This window comes from Pleurodeles waltl, chromosome 12, assembly GCF_031143425.1.
Source record: "Pleurodeles waltl isolate 20211129_DDA chromosome 12, aPleWal1.hap1.20221129, whole genome shotgun sequence".
NCBI lineage: Eukaryota > Metazoa > Chordata > Amphibia > Caudata > Salamandridae > Pleurodeles > Pleurodeles waltl.
The window spans coordinates 514,442,752-514,468,923 of record NC_090451.1 but is presented as its reverse complement, the minus strand read 5'-3'; the positions used below and the strand labels follow the sequence as shown (position 1 = coordinate 514,468,923).

The following is a 26,172-nucleotide window of genomic DNA, read 5'->3' as shown; positions in this document are numbered from 1 at the left end:
CAAAATACTTTTACCACTTCAGGCACAGTATTACAGCTTTCGATTAGCAAAATACCATCCCAACCAGCCTGAAATGAATAAAAGCAACCCCATGATACGTGTTTTGCTGTCATTACAGCCATTCAGAGAAGTTTAGCTTTGTCGACACAGTAGTTATAGTTAGGACCATTTTTTCCATAGACAGAGAGTTTTTTTGTTTTGCCAATAACTTTAGCACCGCTTGACGAATCTTGACGAGATATTCAAAACTTATACTTTGGTCAGTTCAGCTGCTGTCTTGAAAATTTCAGGGTGATCTGCGAAGCCAGGGCTGACATAAAGCGGGGGGTCCCCAAAACACTTTTCCTCCATTCTCTGTCTATGTGGATTTTCATTTCTTTAGACACACCTCCAGCCCGGACCATGGAACAAAATTACATCAAATTTGGCACAAAGCTAGATTATGTTCCACAGGTCATGCTTTTTGTGGTTTGGTGTAAATCCGTTTAATAATTTAGGAGATATTAGAGTTTTAAACTATATAGATATCTAGCTCTGGGGATTCGGAAAAGGAAGGCCCTGATTGGCTGGCCGCAACCTGTCAGAAAAGTTGTGGCTGCCATTTTGTTGGTCGCATAAGCTTGAGTGGGAAAAGACAATAGAAAAAACACATAAGAGGTCAGGATACAGGTATCCTGACCCCATAGGACACATAGGGAGTCACTAGGGGACCCCTCGTGGGCAAAAATTTCCCAATTTATTATTTATTTTTTTTGTCGGATTTGCGAATCCACTAAGGATTCGTGAATTCAGAGAAAATTTGAAGAAAATAAAAAACACTGTAGCCGTGCGCAGTTTGGGTTTGGGGCCATGCAGTAGTGATGGCCGCCGGACCTGGCCTTAGGCCAGGCCCTGTGGCCAAAACCCGCCACGCATGGCCAAAGGCTTTGCGTTGCGCTGCTTATATTCACGTCTGTGCATGCTAAGAAAACCATAGAAATTCAGTGAAAGAAAAAAAAAAGGTTAGGGGGACGTTATAGTTAGGTTCTGAATTTACTCACACAAAACCTTAGAAATTCAGCAGTTCGTTACATCAAGTAACTAACTTGCGCATCTAAGGTAACTATAACTCGGGCCTTTGCCATGCCCAGCTAATGACTCCACATTTTAAATCACTGGTGACACCTTCTATGGCATCTTTGATATTATCACTGCAACATTTACAATAAAATTATTGATCAGAAAACTGTGCATTGTGAGGGAGGGAGTTATAGTTACCTTAGGGGGCGAGTTAAAATTAATTGAAATAACTCTAACTATAACTGCTGAATTTCTGAGGTTTTGGGCAAGTAAATTCAGAACCTAAGTATAATATCCCTGTAAAAAAAAATGTTTTTCTTTTTTCATTGACTATATATGTATATAGATAGAGTCCTGTTTTCATTTCTTTGTTAGACACCATTGGTTGAAAGTCTTACTGAGGTGTAGGTAACACAACCCCATAATAGCTAGTTCCATCCCTATCCCCACTTGTCACTTTTCTTCTTTCACATCTTGACGTTGCCTTTTGGTAGGTGATTGTCACGTATCTGTACCTTCTTAAAAGGGGATTCCATCCACAGTTCGTACGTTCCTCAAGCATGAGCTTTTGTGTGACTTTAATGAAGAAAAATGCGTAATGGCGCGCAATCTGGGCCTATCAGACTTTTGTAAAGTAACTTGGCTATATGGGCTATGGATATGTTTCTCATTTCCCTCTCATACTTGAATTTGAACTCTTTGTTGGTCGTGTATGTTATGACCACTGTGAGTGGTGGTGACTGTTCGGTGCTGTGATGTCCAAATTATGCCTAGGTACACCAGCTGTTCAACAGCCCATGTATGGTCTTTCCATCTTCATATACTTCATCCAAGAATCTCGTACAGTTAATAGAATAACTTGGAGACATACCTATGGCATACACCGAAATAAAATCCTCAGTGCAATGATGGGGAGGGAGGTCTGTGGACAAAGTGACCACGCTAGCTGCTCTTGAAACAGTGAGAACTTGGCTTTGGGCCGGCTTTAGTTTCTAGTTGTTGCTCTGAACTCAGGTTGAAGTCCGGAGAATTTCCTTAATGAGCTGGTTTCCATAGCCACTTGGTTCCAAGGGGATGTGTGACCCTAGGTGAGCACCCATTAGGCGCACATTAGAAAGCAATGCTGTGTTTACCAGTTTGGGCACTTTGTGACGTGGTGTTCTTTTATCCATGTATTGCTGGAACAAAAGAGACTAGAAAAATTCCATATGAATGGATCCGATAATTTCCATGTTTGCACAGCTGATAAGCTACGGCCAGCGTTCACAGGCATCGTTTAATGTACAGTATAAGCTCTAGAATGTCTACATCTAGTGCTTCACCAAGCACTTTTTTGGGTGTGTTTGATCATGTCCTGCAAGGAAGGTTTTTACTTCTGGACAACTACAAGTGTCTGTTAGGGTTATGGACTGGTAGGCCAGTGGTAGTTTTGCTGATTGCAAATCTGCTGTCTAGTCGTTTTGGGCGCTTGCTTTTTAGAAATGTATTTATTGTCCCGGGTTGTAAGCCCGTGTATCATTTCTGTAAGGCAGTGCTCGGTACAGTCTTTCAGCTAGAAGCAGCCCTCCCTAAAAGATGAGAAAAAATGAAATCTAATATGCTTACCTATAGGTCAGCTCTAGGGAATGGTCTTTGTTTTTCTTGCTTCCTGTTCTTATGTCCTGATGAAAGGCTAGGACTCTTTCTGCTTTGTGCCTCGGTGTGATTATGGGTGGTGGTTCCCTGCATCGAGATCCGGCTTCGAGACTCGTGGGACACAATTGATATGAAGCAGAGGTCTGGCTGGGATGATTGTCCCTTGGCTGGACCTCTGGCACTCTGGATGTACGTTGGGGGGATTTGTGACCTTTCAGGACCATTGAGATGATGTAAACCTCCTTGTCCACTTTGTCAAAATCCTCTGGCAGTGCACGTTTACCCTCCACCCCTCTCCCACTACATAACCCAACCAAATGTATACTTGATGGATCTCTTGGTTACTCCAGCCATCTCCTGCGTGCCACGTTCTTGGTTTCCTTGCCGCACTTTAGCCACACTCTGCCTTCTGATTGCGCAGTATTCCCAGTGCTGTTGCAGTCCCTCTTGGTGCTGGAGTTGCTCACCGTTCTGGTGAGCGGGACGTGCCCCTAGGCTTAGTAGATGCATTTTCTCTTAATGTATTTTCCGTGCTTTTTCTTTCATGGCAACTAGGAGTATTTCCGGGAGTGCGATCATATTTGCCAGTTCAGGCTGTTTGAAGATGGAGGCATAACCGTGTTGCTGGTACATTGGCAGTCCCACATCTTTATTGCCGCCTAGTCCCTGGCCACGGTGAGCAAGTTTTAGCCATCAGATACCCGTGCCTTAGACTATCTTCATCAACAGCTATTTATTTGTGAGCTGCCTTGGTGGCCCCAATATCTGTGGAAGAGGAGAAAGCAATGGCACAAGCAGCCAGTCACTATTTGCGGTGGTCCCTTTTATTGGACCGGTTGACACACCTAGCTTCTTTGATGCTTGCATACAGGGCCGGCTTAGTGCCCGTGGGGCCCGGTGCAACAATCATTTTTGGTGCCGCCCCACCCCGTCTCCTCCTTGGATTTCCTTACGACCACCCAACAAAAGGGACCCTCATTTCTTCATAGCCCTTCTCTTGCATACATTTAATTTGTTTTAACCCTCTGGTAAAGGCTGGTTTTACTAATCCACTGGGCTACCCACATAAAATACAGATCTGTTCTTTCCATCAGGCATATTAACCCTGGACATTTCTTTATGATGAGTCAAAACTGCCACTAGACAAAACTGATTTCTCTCTCTCTGGCAGGAACCATACTCACAAAAGTTATGTTGACGTTTTTATTGCTGCTTGAAAGCTGGACGCACAAGGGACTCTGCAGCAGGTGCGTAAACCAGCGCCCCGTGTGGCAGGGCCAGTCGCAGCGCCCTGAAGTCCCCGTGCTTGTATAGTAGCCATCCAGCATTGAGCGGATAACACTAGAGGGGGCCTGAGGGGCGTTTCTTTTCCTCACGCAACAGCCTCATCAGGCCACACATAAAACAAGCATTTGCAATGCAACGGGTCTCGCGTTTGCTCATGTTAGAGCTGATCGCGTTGTAAACTCCTAACCCGACTTTTCACCTATCGGGCAAAAGTGCCTTTATGTACATAACCCGAAAAGGTGAAATTAACTATGTAAAGCGCTCGACTTCTGCCAAGCGAGATAGCGCTCGTAAATTAGAGAAAAAGAAGTCCACGAGCCCGATGGAAAACAGCGAGTCTCGCATGTTTTCTGTACTTGGTCGCTGCGCTCGAGGAGGGCTAGCCACCGGAAAAGGCATGACGTATGCGTGCCTTCGACTAATGAAAGCAAGCAGATTTTATTAGGCAAGCCCACGAACCAATAAAAAACACTGACGTGAAGTTGACAGGGCTCCGAGCCCTTTTCTAAATACAAAAGCGTCTCGCTGCGATACGCATGCGCGAGCGCATGCAAAGCAGGCTCGACCCTAAAGAAGGCACCAGTACAACAAACCTATAGCCCTGACCCACAGGATCTTTGTCGCCCGCCCAACAGAAATGCAGAGTAGCGTACCTTTTGTGTAAATGACCTTTTACGGTACCCACAGAGAGGGAAGAGACAGGCTTTCTGCGTGGTTGTTTGTTTATTTATTTATTTAATTTTGAGTAAAAGTTGAGGCCTCTGTAGCAGCTAGGTACCTGTTTAGTCAGACAAACTCAAGGGAGAGACCGAGGCCGAAGGGGTGGTATTGACATAGTAAAGTGTGATGCTTACAGTTGTGTACAACAGTTCACCTGGCCAATTAACTGTGCTTGTGTTTGCTTAGCTTTGATATTTGAGGGAAAGTGTGTGGTGGCTGGACTCTGGCCTCTGAAAACTGCGATAACGGGTTTATGTAAAGTCAGCTGAACTGATTGCGGCTCTTCGCTGCCGTGGCAAGCAGATAGTCCAAGGTCTGACGAGGGCGCGTGGCCAGATCCGCCGCGCGGCGCCGAGTCTGCGCGCGCACCGTCTGGTGAACGCTTCACTGGTACGCTAAGATTAAGAACCTGATTTGATGCTAAAATTAGTAACCGAGAAAAATTACCGTGAAGAGTAAGTAGCGTACAGCCAAAATGCAGTATCATCACAACAATTTGTCAAATGAAGTCACGTGAGCCATACAATATCCGGTAATATAATCATGGCTGCGGTTTTCTTCCAGTGTCTGCCAACTCCGCTTATTCACCGTTGACGAATTCTGTCCTTTCACACATATTTCTTCTTATGTTTCGTACACTCGAGTAAGCCGGGTTCACTAAATTAATGGAAGGCTCGAGGCCCAGGTTTCATGAGCAGCTCCACGGGGCACATGCCCTAATAACGTGCGCCCTATGGCCTACAGAAATACACACTGAAGGTCAGGGTCGAATTGGGACGGAAAATGGGCCCAGGCACCAAAATAAAAGTGCCTACTATTAGCAAAGCAGATAGCTGGGAAAAAATGGCCCCTATTTGCAAACTGTGGCAGTTTTGAATATGTAAAGACATTCGGCATGGTTGTTTTGTAAGGTATGGGAGAATGCATGTATATATTTTTGCTATAGGCGATGCTAGTGGGAATATCAGAGAAAACCGCAGTAACCCCCACTCCATCAGCCTATAAAACAGGCCCACAAACGGCGATAAAACCCTACTCCCACACTCCCCTTTCAGATCAGCCCTTTAGGCACTATCAGTTTGCCCTAAAAACCAATCTAATCTGATGATGGTGATACCCCGTACTATAGAACCTTGAATAATCCACGTGTTTAATACTTCATATAACACCAGACTAGAGACTCCAGCAGCTCCCTCTTGAACCTGGAAAGTAGGAGGAGTGTTATATAATAGGGGGACCGAATTCCAACAGGCAATACTGTCATCTCTTCATAGGATGAGCTATCCTAATCTCATATTCCCCTCCTTTGCAGTCACAGCTGAGATACAAACTTTGTGATGTATATCATTCATGCTTGTAAATATGATTTACAGCGTTTTCATATATAAAGCACACGTTCATGTCCATCTATGTATCGCAGCAAGCCATGAGTCATGTATGCAATTATAAACATTCTTTCGTACCGGCCATGAAATAAACACAAACTAAGCAATGTAAATACTGCTTTATGAAGCTATGCTCTACAGTTAATTTACTTTTTGCCTAATCAAATAAATCAGTAATGACATATTAAATGTACTTACTATAGAAAGTGTGCCATTAGTAGTTTTACTTATAGTGACCTCATAGTTTTATGATCGTTTGTTAGAGCTTCGAGGCACCCTCCTGACCTTGTAAGCCCTATATAAAGACAAACTAAATACGCAAAGAACATATGAAGTTACTTGGCCAGGTGTAAGTGTATTACATCTCTTAACATATTAAGAAGTTACTTTTATAAAGGACTCTAAACAACATTCTTCATAGAAGCAAGAACATAACTTAAAATGTATGCACATATGCCAATATACCAAATTCGAGTCGGAGACTTCTGATTTTTTTATTTTATTAAACCAAGAGTGATTTTTATTTTTTTGGGCTGTCTCACAGCTGAACCCGTCTCTGCTTAGATAGAAGTCGAGGGGGGAGATTGAAAGAGTTTGAGTCATGTGGAACTCCTGTCATGCTCCATGACTAGTTGCGTCAGGGGTCCAGCAACATGGCAGCAGGGTGAGCTGTGACGGAGCGTCCGACCAACGATCCAGTGTTCAAGGAGAAAATACACGATATTGCGAGAGCGGATTAAAGCGTCAAAGCATGACAGCGGAGTCCGGCAGTCGATATTGAAACTCCGAGCCGCGCCTTGCTACCTAGGCTTTGTAGCGGTCAGCACGGGGAGCAAGGCAACGTCTCACCCCCCCCCCCCCCCCCCCCCCACCTCCAGCGTAGAGGTGCTGGCTCAACCGGGTTCCTGCGTGCTCCAGTGGATGGCGCGGCATGAAGGCACATCAAGCAGCAGGAGCTGAGGTATAGAGACCGTCGTTCCAGATGCACGAAAAAGAGCGGGGAGTGTGGCTTCCTCGTCATGCTTTATATGCGCTCACTTGCGGTGGCAAGTCAACTGATGGTGCGGGGGTGCTAGCAAATAGGCGATTGGGCTCTCTCACCTGTTAAGCAACTGGGCCTCAAGATCTCCCTGCCTCATATTTGGAAAGAGACTTTCAACCTATGAAGAAGTGCACAGGAGAGAAAGGAATATATATAGATTCCCCCGGCTGGTCCTCGGGAAGCGCGCAGGATTGTACAGTATGAGAGACTATCCAGTGCAGAAAAGGCTACCCGGGGGCAAGATGATTCTTGCGGTTCCCCTCTGCAGGGGTTCAAAAACTGAATTTAGTAACCGCTCACCCTAAAATCCATAAGCCCATAATGGGTTAAAGCAACCAGTATGGAGACATGAGGGCGCCCTGCTGGTGGAGAGGATAGAAGGAAGCTTCAGAAGAGGTCTGTGTAGCACAGATGTGGCTCGGTGCTCCCTTGTGAGTCTCTGGCGTCCGTTTGCCCCCCCCCCCCCCCTCCCCCCCCCAGCTCTTTGCTATTACAGGCCATTTGCTTTGAAAGAGGACGAAGCATCTTGCATACAATGGATTGACAAAATCTCAACTAGTAGCCATCCCCCCGCAAATCTCATAAAAATTGCCCTCCACAGCAACCAAGGAACCTACCATGCTCTAATAAGGAGGCCCGTTCTGGTGACCCTACAATGGTTCCGCAACGTGGGGCAGCACTAGAACAGAAGACACCCATCGATGTCTCTTCAGTTAGCCTAAAACCGCAGAACTCGACCAAATCCCCATCATTGGAGGCTATCTACAGTTGTTAACAACAGAGGTATCAATCCTCTCCAAGGACTGAACATGAGAAGCCCCTTTCTGGTGGCCAGGCAAGGGAACAAAATAGCAATAACCTTCAACCAAGTGAAAGTGCTAAATGCAAACCAACATATCCCTTGTTTACTGCTGCCAACTCAGACTGGGAAGTGAGAGGGCTTCCTCAGAAATTGGGCTCCAGTCGCATAAGTCCACTTCGGGCCACTTTGTTATCCTCGGCACAACCTCTACGAATATTTGGGATTGCCCCAATCAAGCATCTCTTCAGACCACCTTCAACTCTAAGGGTATGGAAATTGGCTCTCAGCTGGGGTCATCTTCTTCATTCTTGGAAGTTGTATCCGCTGCACAGTTCTCAACCTCCCGGCCTCTGCCACAGAGCTTGGCTACATCAAGTCTGCCTTCGTCACTGGAAGTTATGCTCGCTGAGACTTTAAAAGACCTACATGATATGAAACTATCCTGCGAGGAAGCCCCTAAAGAAACTAATGAGCTATTGGGTCAAATCAATAGTAGTATTCACCAACTGTCTTGTCGCAGGTGGCGCAATGGGTTTCCGATCTGGAAGACTCTAACACCAAGCATGGCAACAAAATTCTAAAGATGCAGGTGGAATTGGAAGAACTCCAGATCAAGCTGGATGAAACAGAAAATAGGTCACAATGCTCTGACTTAAGATATGTGGTTGTACCGTAGGACTGTGAGGCAGAGGCTTTTGTTAATAAGATCTCCAACCTTATCTGAAAGCATATTCTACCGTACAAGACTCCAGGCGCTTTTGACTCAATAATCATGCAGGCTCATCGGGTCCCCACAACAAAATCTTCCAATGTGAAACTCCCACGCAGGATTTTAGTAAGCTTTGGTGATTTTAGGATCAAAGAACAAATTCCGTCTCCTGCTATTGGGACGAAAAGTTATAAAACAGCTGATAACTTCTCGTTTCAAGTTTTTAAGACTTCTTTTCAGGCTGCTAGGCATAGGCAAGAACTTATAGGAATGATTGGCTTTAAAAGACAAGGGGCGCCTGCTGGTTTAATTCAACAGTCTAAACTTGGTGATTTTTAAGGGACAGACACATTTTTCAGTCAGTTGGCCTTGCTAAAAACTTTTTGCAGTCAATAAGAAAGCAAGACCTTTAATTCTTGATTTTTTTTTTTTTTCACGGATGTGTAGGACCATTATTCTAGGGTCATCTTTTTGAATATTCGGCTTGCAATGCAAGATGTTCTGCCATGAATAATACGATTAATCTCTTCCTGTACTTGATTTTGATCAATTAGCTTACCCAGGACCATTTGCTGTTACTTTTTTGAAGCAACCTAGGAGTGCCGTACCATTCTAGGGGGAGGGTTGGTAAGGGTGGGGTGTGGGCTTCAGGGTCTCAAGGGAGGGAGTTCCCTTGGGTAGGTCAGGGCCTATGATGGGTGGGGATTTAACAGGAGAAGGAGGGGAGATTGTTGGAAGGTTGGGCTTGCTGTGCTATGGTGTGGGAAAATAGGTGATATGTTCAAGGATGGTTCTTGGATATTTTATGCTAGTTAGGGAGTAGATAGGGAATATGATGCATTACTGAGAGGATACACTCAGAATAGAGAAGTCACTACTGTCTGCCCGCATGCAACAATTACAATTAGTTAGATAAATGGCAGAAAGGAGCTTAAAGGTTGTTGCATGCAATGTAAATGGGGCTAATAAGCAGGTGAAACTTTACACAATACTTAACTGGTTAAGGTCATCACAATCTCGGATAATTCTCTTGCAGAAGTCATTTAAAACTCCAGGCTAAAATTCCTAAGTTACCCAATTTCATCTCCTAGTCTTGTTTTGCCTCAGCCAATGCCGCTGTGCACAGGATGGCCAACCTAGTAACACAAATTCCCCGGGGAGGTTTATCAGGTATTTTAAAGATCCACACGCAAGATGACTTATAATCAGCACAATAACTCTAAATCATCACATGCAGTTTGCAAGCTTTTATGGTCTCATTAACGATGAAATAAGTTCCCTTCAGGGTTTATGCTTCCTGGCTTGCTCTTTGTAGGAGGAGATTTTAATATTATACTAGTCATTACACTCGATACTTTGCGTAAGAAGAAGTCGCAGAACAAACCTAGAGCATCCTCCTTTTTGGCAAAATTTATTCATCACTTGACTTTAGTGGATGTCTGGAGGGTAGATCATCCTCAGGCGCTAGAATTTTCTTGTTTTTCTAAAAGGTACAATACGGCCGCCAGGATAGATTATATCCTAATCTTGTTAGGACTCAGTCGTCCCATCTCTAGGGAGTGCTGTAAAGGGACTGTCTAGCCTGGGAATCACCTTGAACACTCATCTAGAGTCACTTTCTGACTCCCGTTTGTTTCCCTTTTCACTATGGTATGCTTTTGCAGAATTACATTTGCTTCCTGGGACTGCAAATCCCATAATGCACAGCCTGGTAGTCAGGAAAGCCTAGATTCTGCTATACATTGTGTTCTATGGGAGAAGTCCAGTTGCTCCTTTTTACTAGATTCTCTCCTCCAGGACTTGCGAGTGTCTGAAACTACACACACCTGAAACCTCTCCAGTGCAGCCCAGTCATGTGATTTCACCAGGGGTTTGCTGCAGCCTGGAACTGCTTATAAACAGCCATTTCCTCAAGATCCTCATCGTGCATTGGAGTTAGATTTCCTTTGTGTTCCTAACCCTTTATCGGATGGTGTTCCAGTCTTGTTCCTGTTCTGTTTCAGCTTGAACCTGCTTTCTGTTTCTCTGCCCTGTTCCTGCTTGTTCCAGCCATAGTCTGCTCCCTGTCTCTTGTCATGGTGTTTCCAACTGGACCCACAAGGGCTTGTCTTGTGTATGTAAGTACAATCCTTGTTTGTGCTCTAAGGGTCCAGAGACCGAATCACTGCTGCTGCTTCCTTTTTGTGGGGCTTGCGGGGTGACTATCTGTAAGAGCAAACTGCACAGAGGCATTGACATTCCCTGTCACTGTGGGAGGTTCTGAGCCCTACCCTGTGTGCAACCTTAGTGGTAACCCCTGTGTGTTTGTCCATTAGTAATCTGTTTCCTGTTTGTTCACACTAAGGTTGCTCTGCTTTTACTTTCCTGTTTCCTGTGCCTGTCCATTGCTGTCCTTTCCCGTGTATGCCTTTAGCTGTTCTTCTGCCCCAGTACACTACCTCTTTGGGATATTCTGTGTCCTCAAGGGGTGCCCCAACCAGAGCCCTGATCAGACCCACCCGAAACCGTGACAAATCTTGTTTCACTGGGCCTGGGGTGGCTTGTGTATTGTTTCCAATCCTTTTTCCGATCATTTGGTTCCTTTGATCAACCTATGTATGCCAGGGGCTCGGGTTCATCGACCACGATGGAGTTTTGACCAGTCTCTTTTGACAGATAAAGGGTGGTTAGCGATCCTCAAGGCTTCGGTCACTGCATTCTTCCATTGCAACAAAGGACCAGCCTCCACATTTTATATTTGGGAAGCTTGTAAGACTTCCATAAGGAGGGAAGTAATCTCTTACAAAGCTCACCAAAGTAAAATACTTAGGGAGAAAGCTCCCAGCCTTCAGCAGGAGATTGATCAAACAGCACAGATTTATCAGGCTACTTATGATCTGGATGCCGCCCACAGATCGACAGAGGCCCGGGATAAATTAAGGGATTACTATTTAATCTGTGAAATAGTTAATCAGCACACATGCTTCTAGTGACAATATGAAGAAAATGAGCATGTGGGCAGGCTTCCCGCCTGGTCTGTAAGGAAAAGGTCCAGCAATGCTGTTGTTAAGTACATTTTTGATGAGACTGGAGGGGGGGGGGGCTTTGGGAAGATCAAGGTTTTCACTGATTTGGGTGCTTACAGGGTCAACCACACCAAGTCAGAGGATCTTCTGTTTAATAGCTCTGAATCTGTCCGTCCTTCCTCTATGCGGGCTCATTTTCAGCTCGCACGTCCTATTATATATTTCGGTTTTTATGTATCCCACAACTTTTCTGATCTATATCAACTTAACTACTTGTCCACCCTTAATAAAGCCCAAGGTCTTCTGCAGAAATGACAAACTCTTCCACTAACAATTATTGGTCAGGTGGCATTTATTAAAATGATGATCCTGCCTTTCTTCCTGTTTATCTTTTCCAATGTAATTATCAAAGTCCCCCAAACATTTTTCAAGGAAATAGATATAATGCTCCCACAGTTCATCTGGGCAATTAAAAAACCTTGTACACAGCTTGACACTCTTTCCTTAGCAGTAGATGAAGGAAGGTTTGCTCTACCCCATTTCAAGAAATATTAAGAGGCCACTTTTTTGGACTGGGATGTAAGAGCTGCCTTATCCTATAAACAGGACTAGTAATTGTTATTTGATGTGAATGTTAGCAGAAAGTAGCGTCCAGCTCCCACATTTTATTAAGCTACTGCGACTTCCAAAACATACTAGGTACAAAATTCCTCATGCAATTCAACTTATGGCTGTGCAATTTCGCAAGAAATATCAAGTCCTTGGTTTTCACCCGTCACTTCTGCTCCATGATTAGGGGATGGTGGGTCTTAAATTGAGCCCTACCCATATTAGAGAGTGGGAAAAGTTTGGGATTTTTAAGCCTTTCAGATTTTTTTTTTTCAAACCAAAACATGGGTCCATCTTAGAGCGTCCGGAGTATCTACTCCGGGTTGTCTTATGTTTTCCTGCCTGAAATTCACAATTTTTTGCAGACAGTTGAGAAAATAGACCCGCCAGCCTCCACTATTGCCCAAGCTTTGTATGGGGATATCCAGATGGGCATGGGCTGTTGGTATCGGACCTTATGCGTGCAGTCCTCTGCAAGAATTATCTGCCGCCTTTTTGATAAAGGTCGAAACAGCAACAGGGTGCAGGATAGACCCACAGTTATGGAGACATTATAGTATTCTAGGCCACAGAGCGATAAGGGGCGCAAACTTTAAAAAAATCATATTTTTCTCAAAATGGATGCTTTATTACACTCCAGCCTGCCCCTGCTGTAGGTGCAACCAGGGGGATTGGAAACATCTATGTTATACATGTCCGTAGTTAGTGGAATAGTAGGAAAAAAATGTTTCAGTGGATCAGTACTGAATTGCATGTTTCCCTTGATCCAAACTTCTTTGGAGTGCTTTTTGGCATTTTTATCGATCCATTCCAAGCATGTGTGTTTTTTTTTTTTTTTTTTTTTTTTTTTTATCGCCTCCGTAGTTGCCAAGTCATTTATATTACAGGCATGGAAGTCACCACTACCTCCGTCCTATGAGATTTGGGAGCGTAAAATGAAAAAAGTACGCTACAAGGAACAGTTGTGTGCCCAGCGAATCAGTGCAACTCAGAAGTACAAGAGTATTTGGGGAACAAGTTGTGATCTAGCCCTACAATGAGTGGTTATAGCATTATTTACTTTGGGAAATAGTAATACACGGATATACATTGGCTCTACTTATATTTTGTTAAATTTCATCATTAGTCATGAATTACTCTGATTTTGATTTATTTTCAAATGTGAACTTTTTTTTTTTTTTTTTTTTGTACCGCAAAAATTGATTAAATAAAAAAAAATGGGGTGCATATATTCTCGCGAGTAGAAATGTTTCCTTCAGGTACGTTAGGGAGAGTGCAGTAAACCTTTCTTGCACAACCGTCTACTGGTGGCTTGGGCCTCTGTTGTTTTTTGGACTCCTATTTGACTACTTTTAACAAGTTTTAAAGCTAGTAGTTTTGTATTTTGAACTGAAAGTTTTCCTTGAGTTCACTGAGATGCGCAGGATACATGCAGTAGGGGTGTTTGCTTAGCTCACAGACGCATAGCCCCCTCATACATAGACATGTGCAACCATGCAAGGCTCGCAAAGTTCGATGCAATATGAGCAAAGAAGTAGAAACGGCAGCCGCTTACAGAAGATTATTTGATTTTTTTTTTTTATTTTTTTTTCCGTAACCTTTTTAGCTCCCTGCAATCATCATCGAACCACCAGAAAGAGGGCCTTCTGGACATAGTACTCCCTTTGTTCTTAATTGTACTTGCCTGGATTTGTATACAAGCAAGCAAGCTATCAAAAAAAGAGGAAAACTATATTAATGTGTCCTTGTGAGAGAAGGAATTATTGAGAGGCAGAGGGATCAAACAAAGTTCATTAAAGCCTAAAGCTGCCTGTTCACAAGGTGCGTTTTAATCTTTTTGGGAATCCATATCAAATAGTAACACATTTTCACCTGTAGCTGCTTCTTTTAGACAAAGGTAACCAGGTAATGCCCAGTGATTGCTACATTGATTGATCTGGCTTTGTGCTTCATAGATGCCCCTAAATATATGAGAAACTGAACATTTCCCCAGCAAATCAATAATGATTGTTGTGACATGGTGGCGCAACAAACTTTCACAGTTGCAAAAATTCCTATATAACACATTATAGACTAATTTGCATACAATTAAAATTAATGAATTATAGCACTAAATTGATTTGTGTTGCTCTACATTGAATTGGCGAGGGTGGTTGCTCTGTGTTTAACCTGTATTACTTTAGACCAGGGGATTACGCAATTAATTTCACCTATATCTGATTACAAATTGACATTGCTGCTTTTTGATACTATACAAGATTACATGTGATTCTTTTGTCTGACACTGGGTTACAGATGGAGATTTTTTGGTCCTCTCGCATTTTGCAAAATAACCTTTTCTGATTATTAAATACCTCATTAGACTACAGATTATCCTGATTTTAGATTAGGGAATTACTTTCTCATTGCATTTCCCTTCTGCTAGACTGCATAACTAAATTACTTTATTCTGTACTCTTTGAAAGGTTACACAAGCTTTCCAATTGCTGGTGATCTGGGGTAGATGGCAGAAAGTGATTACTCAGATCACTTTACCCTGCGTTGTCATACTGGGAGGTACTCTGGTTAAGGTGTCCTTTGCTGTATTACAGAATAATATTTTAATTGCTTTAGTCTACATTATGTTATAGAAGATGATTATCAATTTTCCTACACTGGATTGTTAGAGTGGATTACTCCAATTACAATTACCACTACTCACTTACTTGAGACTTTATTCATAGCTTTACTTGTTAGATGACGCAAAGGTTTGCTCAAATTACTTCACCTTGTATTACATTACATGATATTACTTGCGTTGCCTGGTGCTGTATTAGATTTGAATCCGTTTATTCTAACTATTTTTTTTTTACATTTGATTAAAAAAGAAGAGTACATCAATTAATTTAGCCCGCATTAGATTACAGGTGAGTGCTCTTTACTCCCCTTTTTTAAAAGGTTGCTTTGATTCTACATTAAATTACTGAATTCTGCATTAGATTACTGATGCTAAAGTTGGGAGTCCTGCTTAGCCTCTTGAAATCGGAAAGGTATGGCAAAACTGTACACATAAAGCCTAAATATAAGCGAAAATGTGAGGGTCTGACTGAAATAAGGATATTTCTCTAAAAGACAACATATGTATTGCTCAAATCAAAATGTGCCAAGCCATCATCAAATGCATTTTCTTGATCCATTGACATCAGAACTGGCCAACATCATGAGAACTGAATAGTCTTCGGACCGCCTTTCAGGACTTTGCAATATTCATTCTAAAGATTTAATGTGTGCAGTCTTGATTGAAAAATGAACTCCACACAATCTTTATTGTGGTTGATGCTAACCACTGTGAGGGCGTATGTAAAGACACATACCTTACATCTTTTCTATATTTAAAAATAAAAGTGTTTAGAAGCATGAAAATGCGTTCTAAAAATCAATGGTAATACAGTGTGGTCTTGGAGCCTTTCCAGAATGAATACGATTTACTACTTTCTGTAAATTAGACAAGATGATATGTTTGCTTAAACCTTTTAAATCCACCTGAATTAGATGCTTTGCCTACAGAATAGTTGTCCATTGGTAAGATTTATGTGTAGCCCTAAATAAGTTGGGCAGTACTTGATGATAAACTTCGTAAATGCAGTAGTACAAATACTCCCTCATTGGTCTCAGTTCTTCTGCAGTACCTTCCATGATTGACACCGAGAGACAGGCTAGGAGGGGGGAGGGTGTGTGTGTGTGTGTGTGTGTGTGTGTGTGTGTGTGTGTGTGTGTTTTGAATGGACATCTATTCCTCTTTATTTGTGTCATTGCATTGTGACAAATCGACCACGGTCCTCACAGGACGGTCTCTGGTCGGTAAATCCTACCCACATCTCATGATTCCATTTATTCCATTGCCATGCGTGCTTCCCGCAGACCATGCCTAAGGAATAGAATGTTTTGTAACCATCTGCCTTAGAACTTTCATCCAAATCAAAGCCCAGCTAAAACTGGTTTTGGTATGCCTAACCTGTTAATTATTTTTGGAACACTGATTAGTTCCATCCAGGCTTTTCAACCAAAGCACAGTCCTTGATTGGTGTGAAACCACTAACCTCTCTCCAGAATATACTGGACCTGGTACATAAAAAATATTGTGCTTAATCTTCTACCCCACCCCTCCCAGTCCACTTGGAGTCTGCCTTCAGAGACTTGGTCCTGGTGTTCCTCTGGATGTGAAACAATTGAGTGGTCTATATCCCTCAAACTGGATCCGAGTTGAGGTGAGGTACTGCTTGCGATCCCACCTGTAGCGAAGGAAACTCACCCGGCACTAGGAGCCATTGAGGTATCCAGGGATTACTATTTACCTTCCAGAGATGATGGAAATTATCTAAACAAGTATTGTTTGACATGCAGATCTGGTGATGCAAGCAGAACCTCCACTACATGCATGAAGAATGTCAGCCCTTGAGTGGTCACTCTGCCTTGCAAAATGTTTTTAACCATGAACGCCAAATCCTTCGACTCAAGGATTTAAGTTCTTTCCTTTACTGTCATAGGCCAGTGTGAAGGTATCCCTGTAATGTGGCACTGAAATATTTTCAACAAGACGTGCCCATTTTGAAATGTGGGCCCATAATGAAGCAGTACCCTTAAGATTTGAGAAAGTCAACTATCACTAATGAGGCAGAACTTACTAGTCCATGAATTCCACTTGGTAATGTAAGTCAAACACTGAGTCGAGAGAAGCGCAGCATCACCAGAGGACCAATGAAAATCATTCTCCTGCCAAACTCTGGAAAAAGCTCCAGTCCAACTTACAGCTGTGACTTCGTCAGCTGGTGACCTAACTGGTCTGTCTCAACCCCTCAGCAGAAGAAGCCCAGTCTCACAGGTCTGACTTAAACCAAAGTAAATACAAACATTTGCTTCTGTGTGTCCCAATATTGAACAAGACATGAAAATGTAAACCCAGTGGTAATTTGAAGACCTAGACCTGAACCTTTTGAAAAGTGATTTTTCTGAAAAGCTGCTCAATAGAAATGTTTAGATTCATGTTTTGTCTCAATAGAATAATATCATGATGTATTTGGAGTTTGTAAGCCTAGTTATTTTGGCTTTTCATCGTTGTTTTTGTGTTGGATGCTTTTTTTTTTTTTTTTAAACTACTCATTAAATAAATATTCATTGGAAATTTAAATCACTTAGAATTCATCTTTATTAACCGGAGTACATATTATGTTCTCTCTGAACTTAAAACTTTAACCTCCTCGTAGAACATCTGCAGCTACCTCTCGAAAGTTTAGAAACCTCTGCATGCCTTGACTTTCTTTCAGAAACAACCAGTGCTTGAAATGGAAAAATAGAAGTGCAGGTACTCTGTATCTGAGAAGTACTGGTACTCTCCAATGAAAAGTATTACGTTTTTCTTGAGAAGAGCAGGTACTCTCCCTCGCAAAATAAAAAAAGTGCTGGTACTCAGTACCGGCCCATTTAAAGCTCTGGAAACAACAGTATCCAGGAGTCGGTGAATGGAAAAGAAAGTACCAAATACTAACACTGACTAGTGCTCCCTATCTGTTGGAGGGCCTGACCAAAGACTTGACAACCAGGTTTATCTTGAAGTACGTTTTCAGTGTCGCTCCTTCAGTGTCTCCGCACCCGTCTGGCGCCACCATAAATTCGTCTTGTAAGTATGCTGAAGACCTGGCTTTCTTAGTAGTCCCACAAGGCTATGGGTTTCCCCTAGTGTCACACCTGCTCAGCGCCAGGATACACTCCCGGGTGATAGTGCACTCTACAAATCTGCATAACATAACGTGCCGTCGATCCACCTTTTCCCCCACATATATAACCTAGCGCCTGGTATATTCGTCGCTCTTTCATCCGTCTTAGGACCCCACCTGGGCCCCACTCCCACAGTATGGCCTTGTGACTTGTCCATGCTGGCTCCTGGGAGACCCACACGCTCGTGGTTAGCGAACTCCCTCCTGGGCGGCTGAGCGGTGTTTACAAGGATGGAGAGGGGCGGGAGGGGGTAAGCTGCACCTGCCCATGGATGCAAATAGCCACTGAAGAGTGAGGCTCCCTACAGTAATCCTCTTAGGCAGCGTACATCGGAGTAGGAATGGTCGTCTTAACCAGATCTTCTCTCACCCAGCCGCGGCAGTAGGTTCCTGCGTCGCCGGGATCCTCGGGCGTGGCCTGGGCCTGCCTCTCTCCAGATCACCTGTGCCCTTTGTATCTCTGGGGTAAGTGGGAGAGCGGAGCTCGAGGCGTGGCGCCTCGGGGCCGGGACAGCAGCGCCTGTCATGACGCGGGCCGGCGCTGGCTGCCACTGTGTGCCCGCCTCAGAGGGGGTGCAGGAGGCCGAGGGCCCTCGGCGGCCGGGGGTCTTACAGGAAGAGGGGAGACACGACTGCCTCTGCCCTTGAGGCCCAGCAGGATACCGAGTACCCTTAATTGAGTGGAAGGTAAAATGAATAATTGCCCTGTGTACGCCACGCAGCGCTAGCGTTTAATTTCCTTATAAATCTGGGACCCTTCACTGGAATCGTCTTCTACCCCCACCCCGCAACTTTTTTTAAACTGCCAGAGCGGAGTTCCTGCAGTTGATTATTGGAATGAACGAAGCCATGAAACGGGAATTGCATCTCGGATATGTGATTTATGGCATTGGGTCTCGTGGCGTGAGCTGTTAGCTATGGTACCATATAGCACATCAGAGGGAACCCTCCGCCACCTATAGACTTGTGTAAGTGGACATTGCTTTCCTTCCTCCAAACGCCCTGCAGAGAGGAGGAACTGTGTAGTGTGTGCATACCACAGCACCTATCGGTCTATAGGGGACTGGCCACACAGGACACCCCTGAGATGCAAACTGCCCTTCACCCTTTCCTCTCCAAGAGTGCAGCAAGAAAGCCTTGGCCTCCCCCCTCTGTAACCTGCAAACCTCCTTTGGACCCCCAGTTTGCTGGCGAACATTTGGAAAGTAATTGATCTGATGCCAGGGTAAAAACCTGCCTATAACTCGGCCTGAGCTCCTCCTGGCGCTGCAATGTTGGTTCTCTGCCCGCTGCTTGTGCTGTCTGTGCACAGCTTTATCAGGAGCAGGAGGAAAGTAGCCCTGGAGAACCAAACTGAACGAGGACTTGACAGGGGTACAACCAAAGGAGCTCCCTCGCAGCCGTCCTTGCGGGCTCTGTGGCCTAAGGCGAGGATCACCAGGAGCTGGTCGTGGACGGGGGTGTCCTCTACGCTGGTAAGTGTCCGTTTGTGGTCCATGTTTCACCGCACAGAGACACTTGAAAGCCTGAATACTAGTAGTATGGATGGGTACATAGCACATTTGAATATTCAATGTGGAAACTGCTGACGGGACTCCGTCTAGTGGCTCTAGTGGAGTTCAAATTGCCAAGTGGATTTGTAAAAACTATTTAGTGAACACAATTCTTTTGCTAGCTGTGTAGTAACGACCTTCGGATTTCATCCTTCATGAGATTACAGGCTCAGGGCGGGCTAAAGTAAGGGCCCACGGCTGAGAATCTGCTTGGTCTCCATGTATCTGGCTCGGTGGCACTATTCCATTGATCTGTAGTTGTAGTGTGCTGCTGTTGGCAGGATGGTCTTGTGGAGTGATGCTGATGTGGGATGTGGCATATTCTGTTGGAGCACTGGAATAGTTAAACACACTCAAATTCGTACAGAGCTTGATTGCAGCTGAGGCAATTGGCAGGAACAAGTCATGCTTTTTGCTTTCCTTGATCTAACAGGCAAGTTCTGGTATTTCATTACTGCCAACAACACACGTTTTGGCTGTAGCCTCTGAAAGACTTATGTGGCTGGGCATAGGGTCAGCGACATGTCAAGGTCGCCCGAAACTTATCCTTGTCATTCAGTAATTTGTGGCAGTTGTGCTGTTACCGCTGCATACACCACGGTGTTGGTGAAAACTTTCTGACAGATACAAAAATAGAGAGATGCGGAATTCTTTAATTGATCTCAGACCCTGATTATTGCTTCAGTCCTGACTCCAGTTCCTTTTTTTTTTTTTTGCTCCCTAGCACCACAGACCAGCACCGACCATATGCAAATTAGTTTTGGTCCTTCTCGGATAGTAGCAGTCTAGTTCAAATGTCTAGAATGTGTCCACTGTGTAGGAGAGCACAAGCAGTCCCACAAATGTTTTGATCTTGCTAGGCCTAATCAGTAAGGCTCCATTTGAGACTGAACCATAGCCCACCGTCCCTCTCATATGAGCATACCTGTCACATTCATGATGCTTTGCAGAGGAAAAAAACTAATTCATGAACATAATGCTCAGGCCTGAGGGCATACACCACAGGGTGTGTGCCTGGGCATGCTTTGTAACTTCACTGTGCAAACATTCTGTGCTGAATAAAGTGGAATTTATTTTATATACTGTTCTAAGGCTTCGTCATCAGGCAGAGGTAAGAAAAGGGCGTCAATCATTCATTTCAGCAGGAAAAATTGGAGCACTGTAAAACGATGGTTACAATTGTTTATTTCGATGCTTGTTGATTAAGAGAGTTCAAGAGATAACTTAGATATTTATATTACCAACGCTTTGGCCAGTCTGAGGAATGGTAGCATGTTACGGCGACAACACCCTCTTAATACATTCTGCCTTGTGGCCCCTTTCCTGGTTGATTATGACCACAGCAAATTTTAAGACGATTGGAGCACACTCTATCACTGAGCCACATCAGATAATTGTTTAAAACATGTCCATTGGTTCTCACTTCGTATTTTTGGGTACATTTAAGATCGTCAGATGCCTTCCTTTGACTAGAGAATGCCCTGTCTGGATGCCCGCCGTCCTCCTGGTGCACTTTTCTCTTGTAGGTCAGTTCAGAGTTTGGGGCCATCTCTTACTTTTGACTTGCCTACTGCTGGCTCTGTCTGGGGAGTGCAAGCACATGTCTTCCAGTCATGCTTACTGTATGATACTTCAGACTGATCTCTATAGAGGAGCTTGACGTATTTTGAATCCAAAATAGATCTTTATTAACTTGGGCAACAGTGAAACTCATCTTAACAACATTTGATTGCCAAATGTGTGTGTTTGGGTTCGTTTGGTTGATGCTTGATTTGGGCACCCATATTCGGGTGGCAGGCTTTTGGCTTCTAAATTTTGTATCATTTCTCTTATTTCATATTGTAGACTCCCTATTAAGAGGCACCAAGTCCTTCCAAAGGCTAACAACTTAAACCAAGATATGTTTTGGCATCAATTTCGTGAATTTCCTGAGATCTGTTTCCTATCCTTACTTTTTTTTGGACCCAAGAAGGCGCCGCTTCTGAAGGAGGCAGTATTGAGTCCCCAGCAATCACCTTGTTTGAAATGGTTGTTTAAACTAAAAGTGAATCCCAAATAATGTTAAAAATGAGAAACCGTGTCTGTTATGAAGGTACCTTGCTCATAACTGTGGACATGGGAGAAAGGCCACAGTGGTAAATCGTTTGCCAGATCTAATGGCCATTCCAGCAGAGTGTGGCACATCACTGTAGTTTGCAGGGTCCTGTGACCCTGATGAAAGGGATTGGACTGTGAATCTTCAAAGCCTAGACCAAGGCTCCTACAGTTATCTAAGCAGCTGAAGCAGAAAACATTAACAAGAGGTACTGCAAAATGCCAGGAATGGATTTTCAGTCGAAATTGATTTTCACTTGTGCTTTAAAACTATGCCATCAAAGAAAACGTATTTGCTGTGAGCTTCGACTTGTGTGGCGCCAGTTTTAGCTCTTGGATGTGACCTATTTACATTAGGAGGCAAGAAAGTAAACTGTGCAACAAATCTCTGTAATCCTTCGGTACCTTTTGTATTAGGATTGAAGGCAGACCCGAAGTCACACTGTGCGTATACTAATCAGAGAGAATGATCCTATCCATGTGTTAAAGTCCAGTAGGTAAAGTATATGTTTCCTATTGGTAAACTGCTACCAGTGAAGTCGGTAGTTGTCCAGTGTGTTGCAGAATGGATGGGTGTTTATGCGCTCCGTCCCTCCTCAGGTCATGGTTACTGGGTCCCACACCCAGGAGATCTTGCCTGTTTACCAGAGAGGTGTCAAGTGGAAGTTGATCAGACCATATTGGCAGCAGAGAGGTCTTTTAAACCTTAAATGCACGTCACTATAAATGTTCCCCACTCCCCGGAATAGATGACAGGTTGTAGAACACCCTAGTAACAAAACTACACGCGAGTGCACACGAGCTTCAATCCACGTGCACTGAAATAAAAACTATATACGAATAAAAACAGATGACAAGGCAGCGTGCAGGAATCGCCATAAACTGCATTGTCAGTACCAGACGGTGGTTTTCTTTACAGGTGTATGTATCTCCATGGAATGTCACGAGACATGGGCTCTGGAACAGCGACCCTGCCTTGGAATTTAAGCCTAGACCTTCCAGTGAGGGAGAAACCATGGTGCAAGCTTTTATCTTCACACCAGCCCACGCTTGTGCTCCCTGCAGAGCTGTGATCCCGATTCATGTCACCTTTCATTACTGCTGAAACTCGTTCTTCTATTTAAATTCAGTTATTTTATGTTGTTCCGCTGGTTCTATGAGAGACTGGGAAAACATGGGTGGGCGCATTCCCAATCCATGAGGGACTGGCACATTATTATTATTTTTTAATTGACCATAAATGAGTACTGCTGCGGCCATATGGTCTCTGGGTACATTGCCAGATTCCGAATTCCGTGAGTTTCTCTTCAGGGCTGCCTGTCAAACCTAGGGATTTCAAGCCAACGTATTTGTAACATTCTGCTGCTTTATTAATAAGACTTGAGGGGGCGTAATGCTGTACCTCTTGGAGGTGGTAGCTTCGCTTGCTGTGCTCATGTCCTGCACTATGGATCTTATATTTGGGGGGGAACGTACGGAGAGGGTTTTTACCTCCCAGGCGAGCACCTATAGGTTTGCTGTTCTCACGATCGGTAGAAGACTACGAGGATCGGAATGCAGAAATATTGCCTCATGTCTTGTGAGTAATTCATCCAGACACCTGGGATCCCAGACACGGCGGTGTGACAGCTGTGAATGTGCACTGATTCACGGGGAAACAGACGTCCAACCAGTGTGTCCTGTCACTCCTCCCTTGCCTTACGTACCCTGAAGACCGTGTCCTTGCCCCTGCACAGGCAGCCTTGTGATGTGGGTTTTACTCTCGCCTGAACTTGCCCGGCCCAGCTGTGCTTCCGCATGCTGTCAAGGCAGACCGGAACATTCCAGGAACATCTCTGCTGACCACGAATTGTACATGTCTTAATCCCATCGAGTTTATCAATTTCTGTAAAGTATAGCTGTCAACTAATTTAACTTTTTAACCGCGGTTTTCCCCTTTTATTCCAGTAGAAAATATATGTTTTTAACTCTCCGTAATCCTTAACCCATTCAGATGTGTTTTTTTTTTTTTTGGCCGGGTTTGGGGGTGCGTGTGGGGGGAGGGTAAATTTAACGGCCATCGTAACTCCCAATGTGGGGCTGATACCAGATACTGCGGTCTCCAGCACTCTCCTTTTCTCTACTTTTCTCTCCCTGGGCCCCTCGACATGGCCGTTGAGGCCTTCCCTCCTGTCAGTCCTGATGTGCGGTGATAAGCCACCGAGCCCCTAGGGAATGAGACATAGAGATCAGCCACTGAGTACTTAGAAAGAGGAGGCTCCCCACTCCTAACTGCGAGGAGCAGGACCCATCTGTCCTGGCTGCTCTGGCGAGGCAATGTCTGGGCATAAGAGGCACCTTCTCCCCACTCACCGAGACCTTTAATTGGGTGCACATGGGAAGATACAGGCTTATAAACATCTAGGAGTACCCTACCTATCATGTGCTGCTGGTGCTGTTGAGCAGTCTTGACTGGGGCAGGATGTTTGTTTACCCTGTTCATTTTATTTTGTATTGAGAGCAGGTCCGTCCCGCTGTACGTTAGCACCTATGATTGTTAAAAAAAAAAAAAAAAAAAAAAAAAAAAAGTATAGCGCTGAAGAAGCTTAACGTTTCTTTAGATGTGGTATGTACTAATGAGCACTGTGTGTGTACCCCTTATCCCTGGATATGGAGGGTTGGTTCCAAGGTCCCGAACAGCATTCTTCCACCGGTTCACAGGTGCAGTTCCTAGAAAGCCGCTGCAGACTCTCCTCTTCACACCTCCTCGGTCACTGAGTACTTATGAGGACAATCCAGGGGCCTCCAGGCCTTAGAATGAAATGTATGCAGTGGCCTTTAGTTCCCTCATGAGTAGTGTCAGGTGCTTCGTATTTATTTTGTCTTCAGGTGCAAGGGGAATTTTTAGTGGTGGGAGGCTATCTTGGAATGGCGGGCTTTATGGGAGAGGCTCTTCTGTAGATTTTTTTGAGTGGTGGGAAAAGTGTCTAATGAACGCTTATTCCTGTTTCACTAGCAGTCCATGGTGTGCCCCTGTTTGGGTTCAGTGTTGGGAGGGATGTCCATGTTTCCCCAGACAGATGTGACGTAAGGTTTAATCTATTTCGGATCTGGGTTTCATATTTTGAACAGTGACTCCGTATGTTTGCAGTGTTGATTCCCAGCCAACGCCCATCCTTCTGTCCTTGCCTGAATGGGGCATTCCAAGGTGCTGGGCAAGTCCGTGTCTAGGAGATGCATGACTCAAGCTATAGTGCCTAGGTTGATTTAATTAGCAGTTATATTTTACATTCCATGAGTAATTCATGCTGTTACCTGGGTACCTGAATGATACACATAATGTAGACAGTAACTCGGGCAGGCCCACCAGGAGCCCGGGCTTTCTGTGAGAATAACCACCTCCCACCCCTGAACTGTGACCTTTTGTAAGTCTGGCACCCCTCCCTCCCCTCCCCTACCCCAAGAGCCCTAGCCTTTTATTGAGCTGACTTTAGTCCACAAACAAGGCTTTCTGTGAGGCTAAATTGCTGGAGCTCTGACCCTGTGTGCGGCTGACACCGCCCTCTATGACCTGACCCCTGCAGAGTTGACCACCTGGTGCCCTAGTCCTCTCAGGGCTTAATGTCCACCTCCCAGGAGTCCTTATTCATACTGCTGGTACCTTTATATCGGCACCCATGGAGACCTGATCCTCTGGATTATAGCCTAAACCTCTCCCCACCCCACTTTTAACTGTCCCCCAACCAGACCTTCCTTTCCCTACCACGAGTACTACCATCCCACAGAGCCTTAACACTCCCTACGGCTGATCCTTACACCCATGGCCTTGGAAGGCTTCCAGAGAGCTTTGATCTTGTGAAGCGCTGACTTGCTGATCACTGCACCCTCCCCAGAGTTGTGAGACTTCTGGAGAGTACACCTGTGAGACTCTTACCCGACAACGGAAGCCTTTTTGAATGCTAACCAGATCGTTTGTTTCATGGAATGCTGGCTTAACCCTAAGCTCTAATGGGCTTATGGATGGGTGCCCTGCACCCCACCCCCTGAGATCTCGATTTGGAGGTCTGGCCTCCCACAGAGCTCTGGTCCTATGGATAACCTTCCCTTCTCCCCACTTTCTCACTCCAGGAGCTTTGGAATTAATAGATGGCTGATCCCACCGACCATGCAGAGCTCTGGCTTTTTTGCAGAGCTAACCACCTGGAACTCTGGTCACCTGTTAGGCCATTCCCTGGAGTTCTGCTTTGGCGGTATGCTTACTCCCAGAACTATGAAGTTTGATGTGTGGGCTTCGGGAACAATGGCTGTTCGGAGTGATGGTAATATCTCCCCCCCCCCCCCCCCCATCTGTGATATTTTCAGAGAAAGTGAGGTCCTATGTATTATGGCTCTCTGTAGGACTGGTAACCATGGAGTCCTAGATTTCAGACTGGCTAATAACGCTTGTTCCTAGGTTTATGGTTGCTGCAGTCATTGCAACCCTGTCTGTCTGAGCTGCTAGAGCTTCACCTCTTTCGAATGATTTTATAATTAAATATTT

General features: G+C 44.5%; 1 protein-coding gene across 4 annotated transcripts in view; it reads left to right on the top strand.

Annotated features, from left to right (window-relative positions):
- The window catches only part of KIFC3 (kinesin family member C3), a 308,219-nt gene that overhangs the window by 10,917 nt on the left and 271,130 nt on the right, over window positions 1-26,172 (top strand). Inside the window, exon 1 of one of the 4 annotated variants that reach the window (XM_069217370.1) lies at window positions 18,508-19,481. The exons of 1 other annotated variant lie outside the window; for it this stretch is intronic. In XM_069217370.1, the coding sequence (XP_069073471.1) occupies window positions 19,278-19,481 (204 nt within the window). In that variant the 5' untranslated portion in view covers window positions 18,508-19,277. Of the gene's footprint in view, window positions 1-18,507; window positions 19,482-26,172 lie in introns of those variants that run through there. 2 more of the 4 variants (XM_069217368.1, XM_069217369.1) reach the window with 2 other exon arrangements.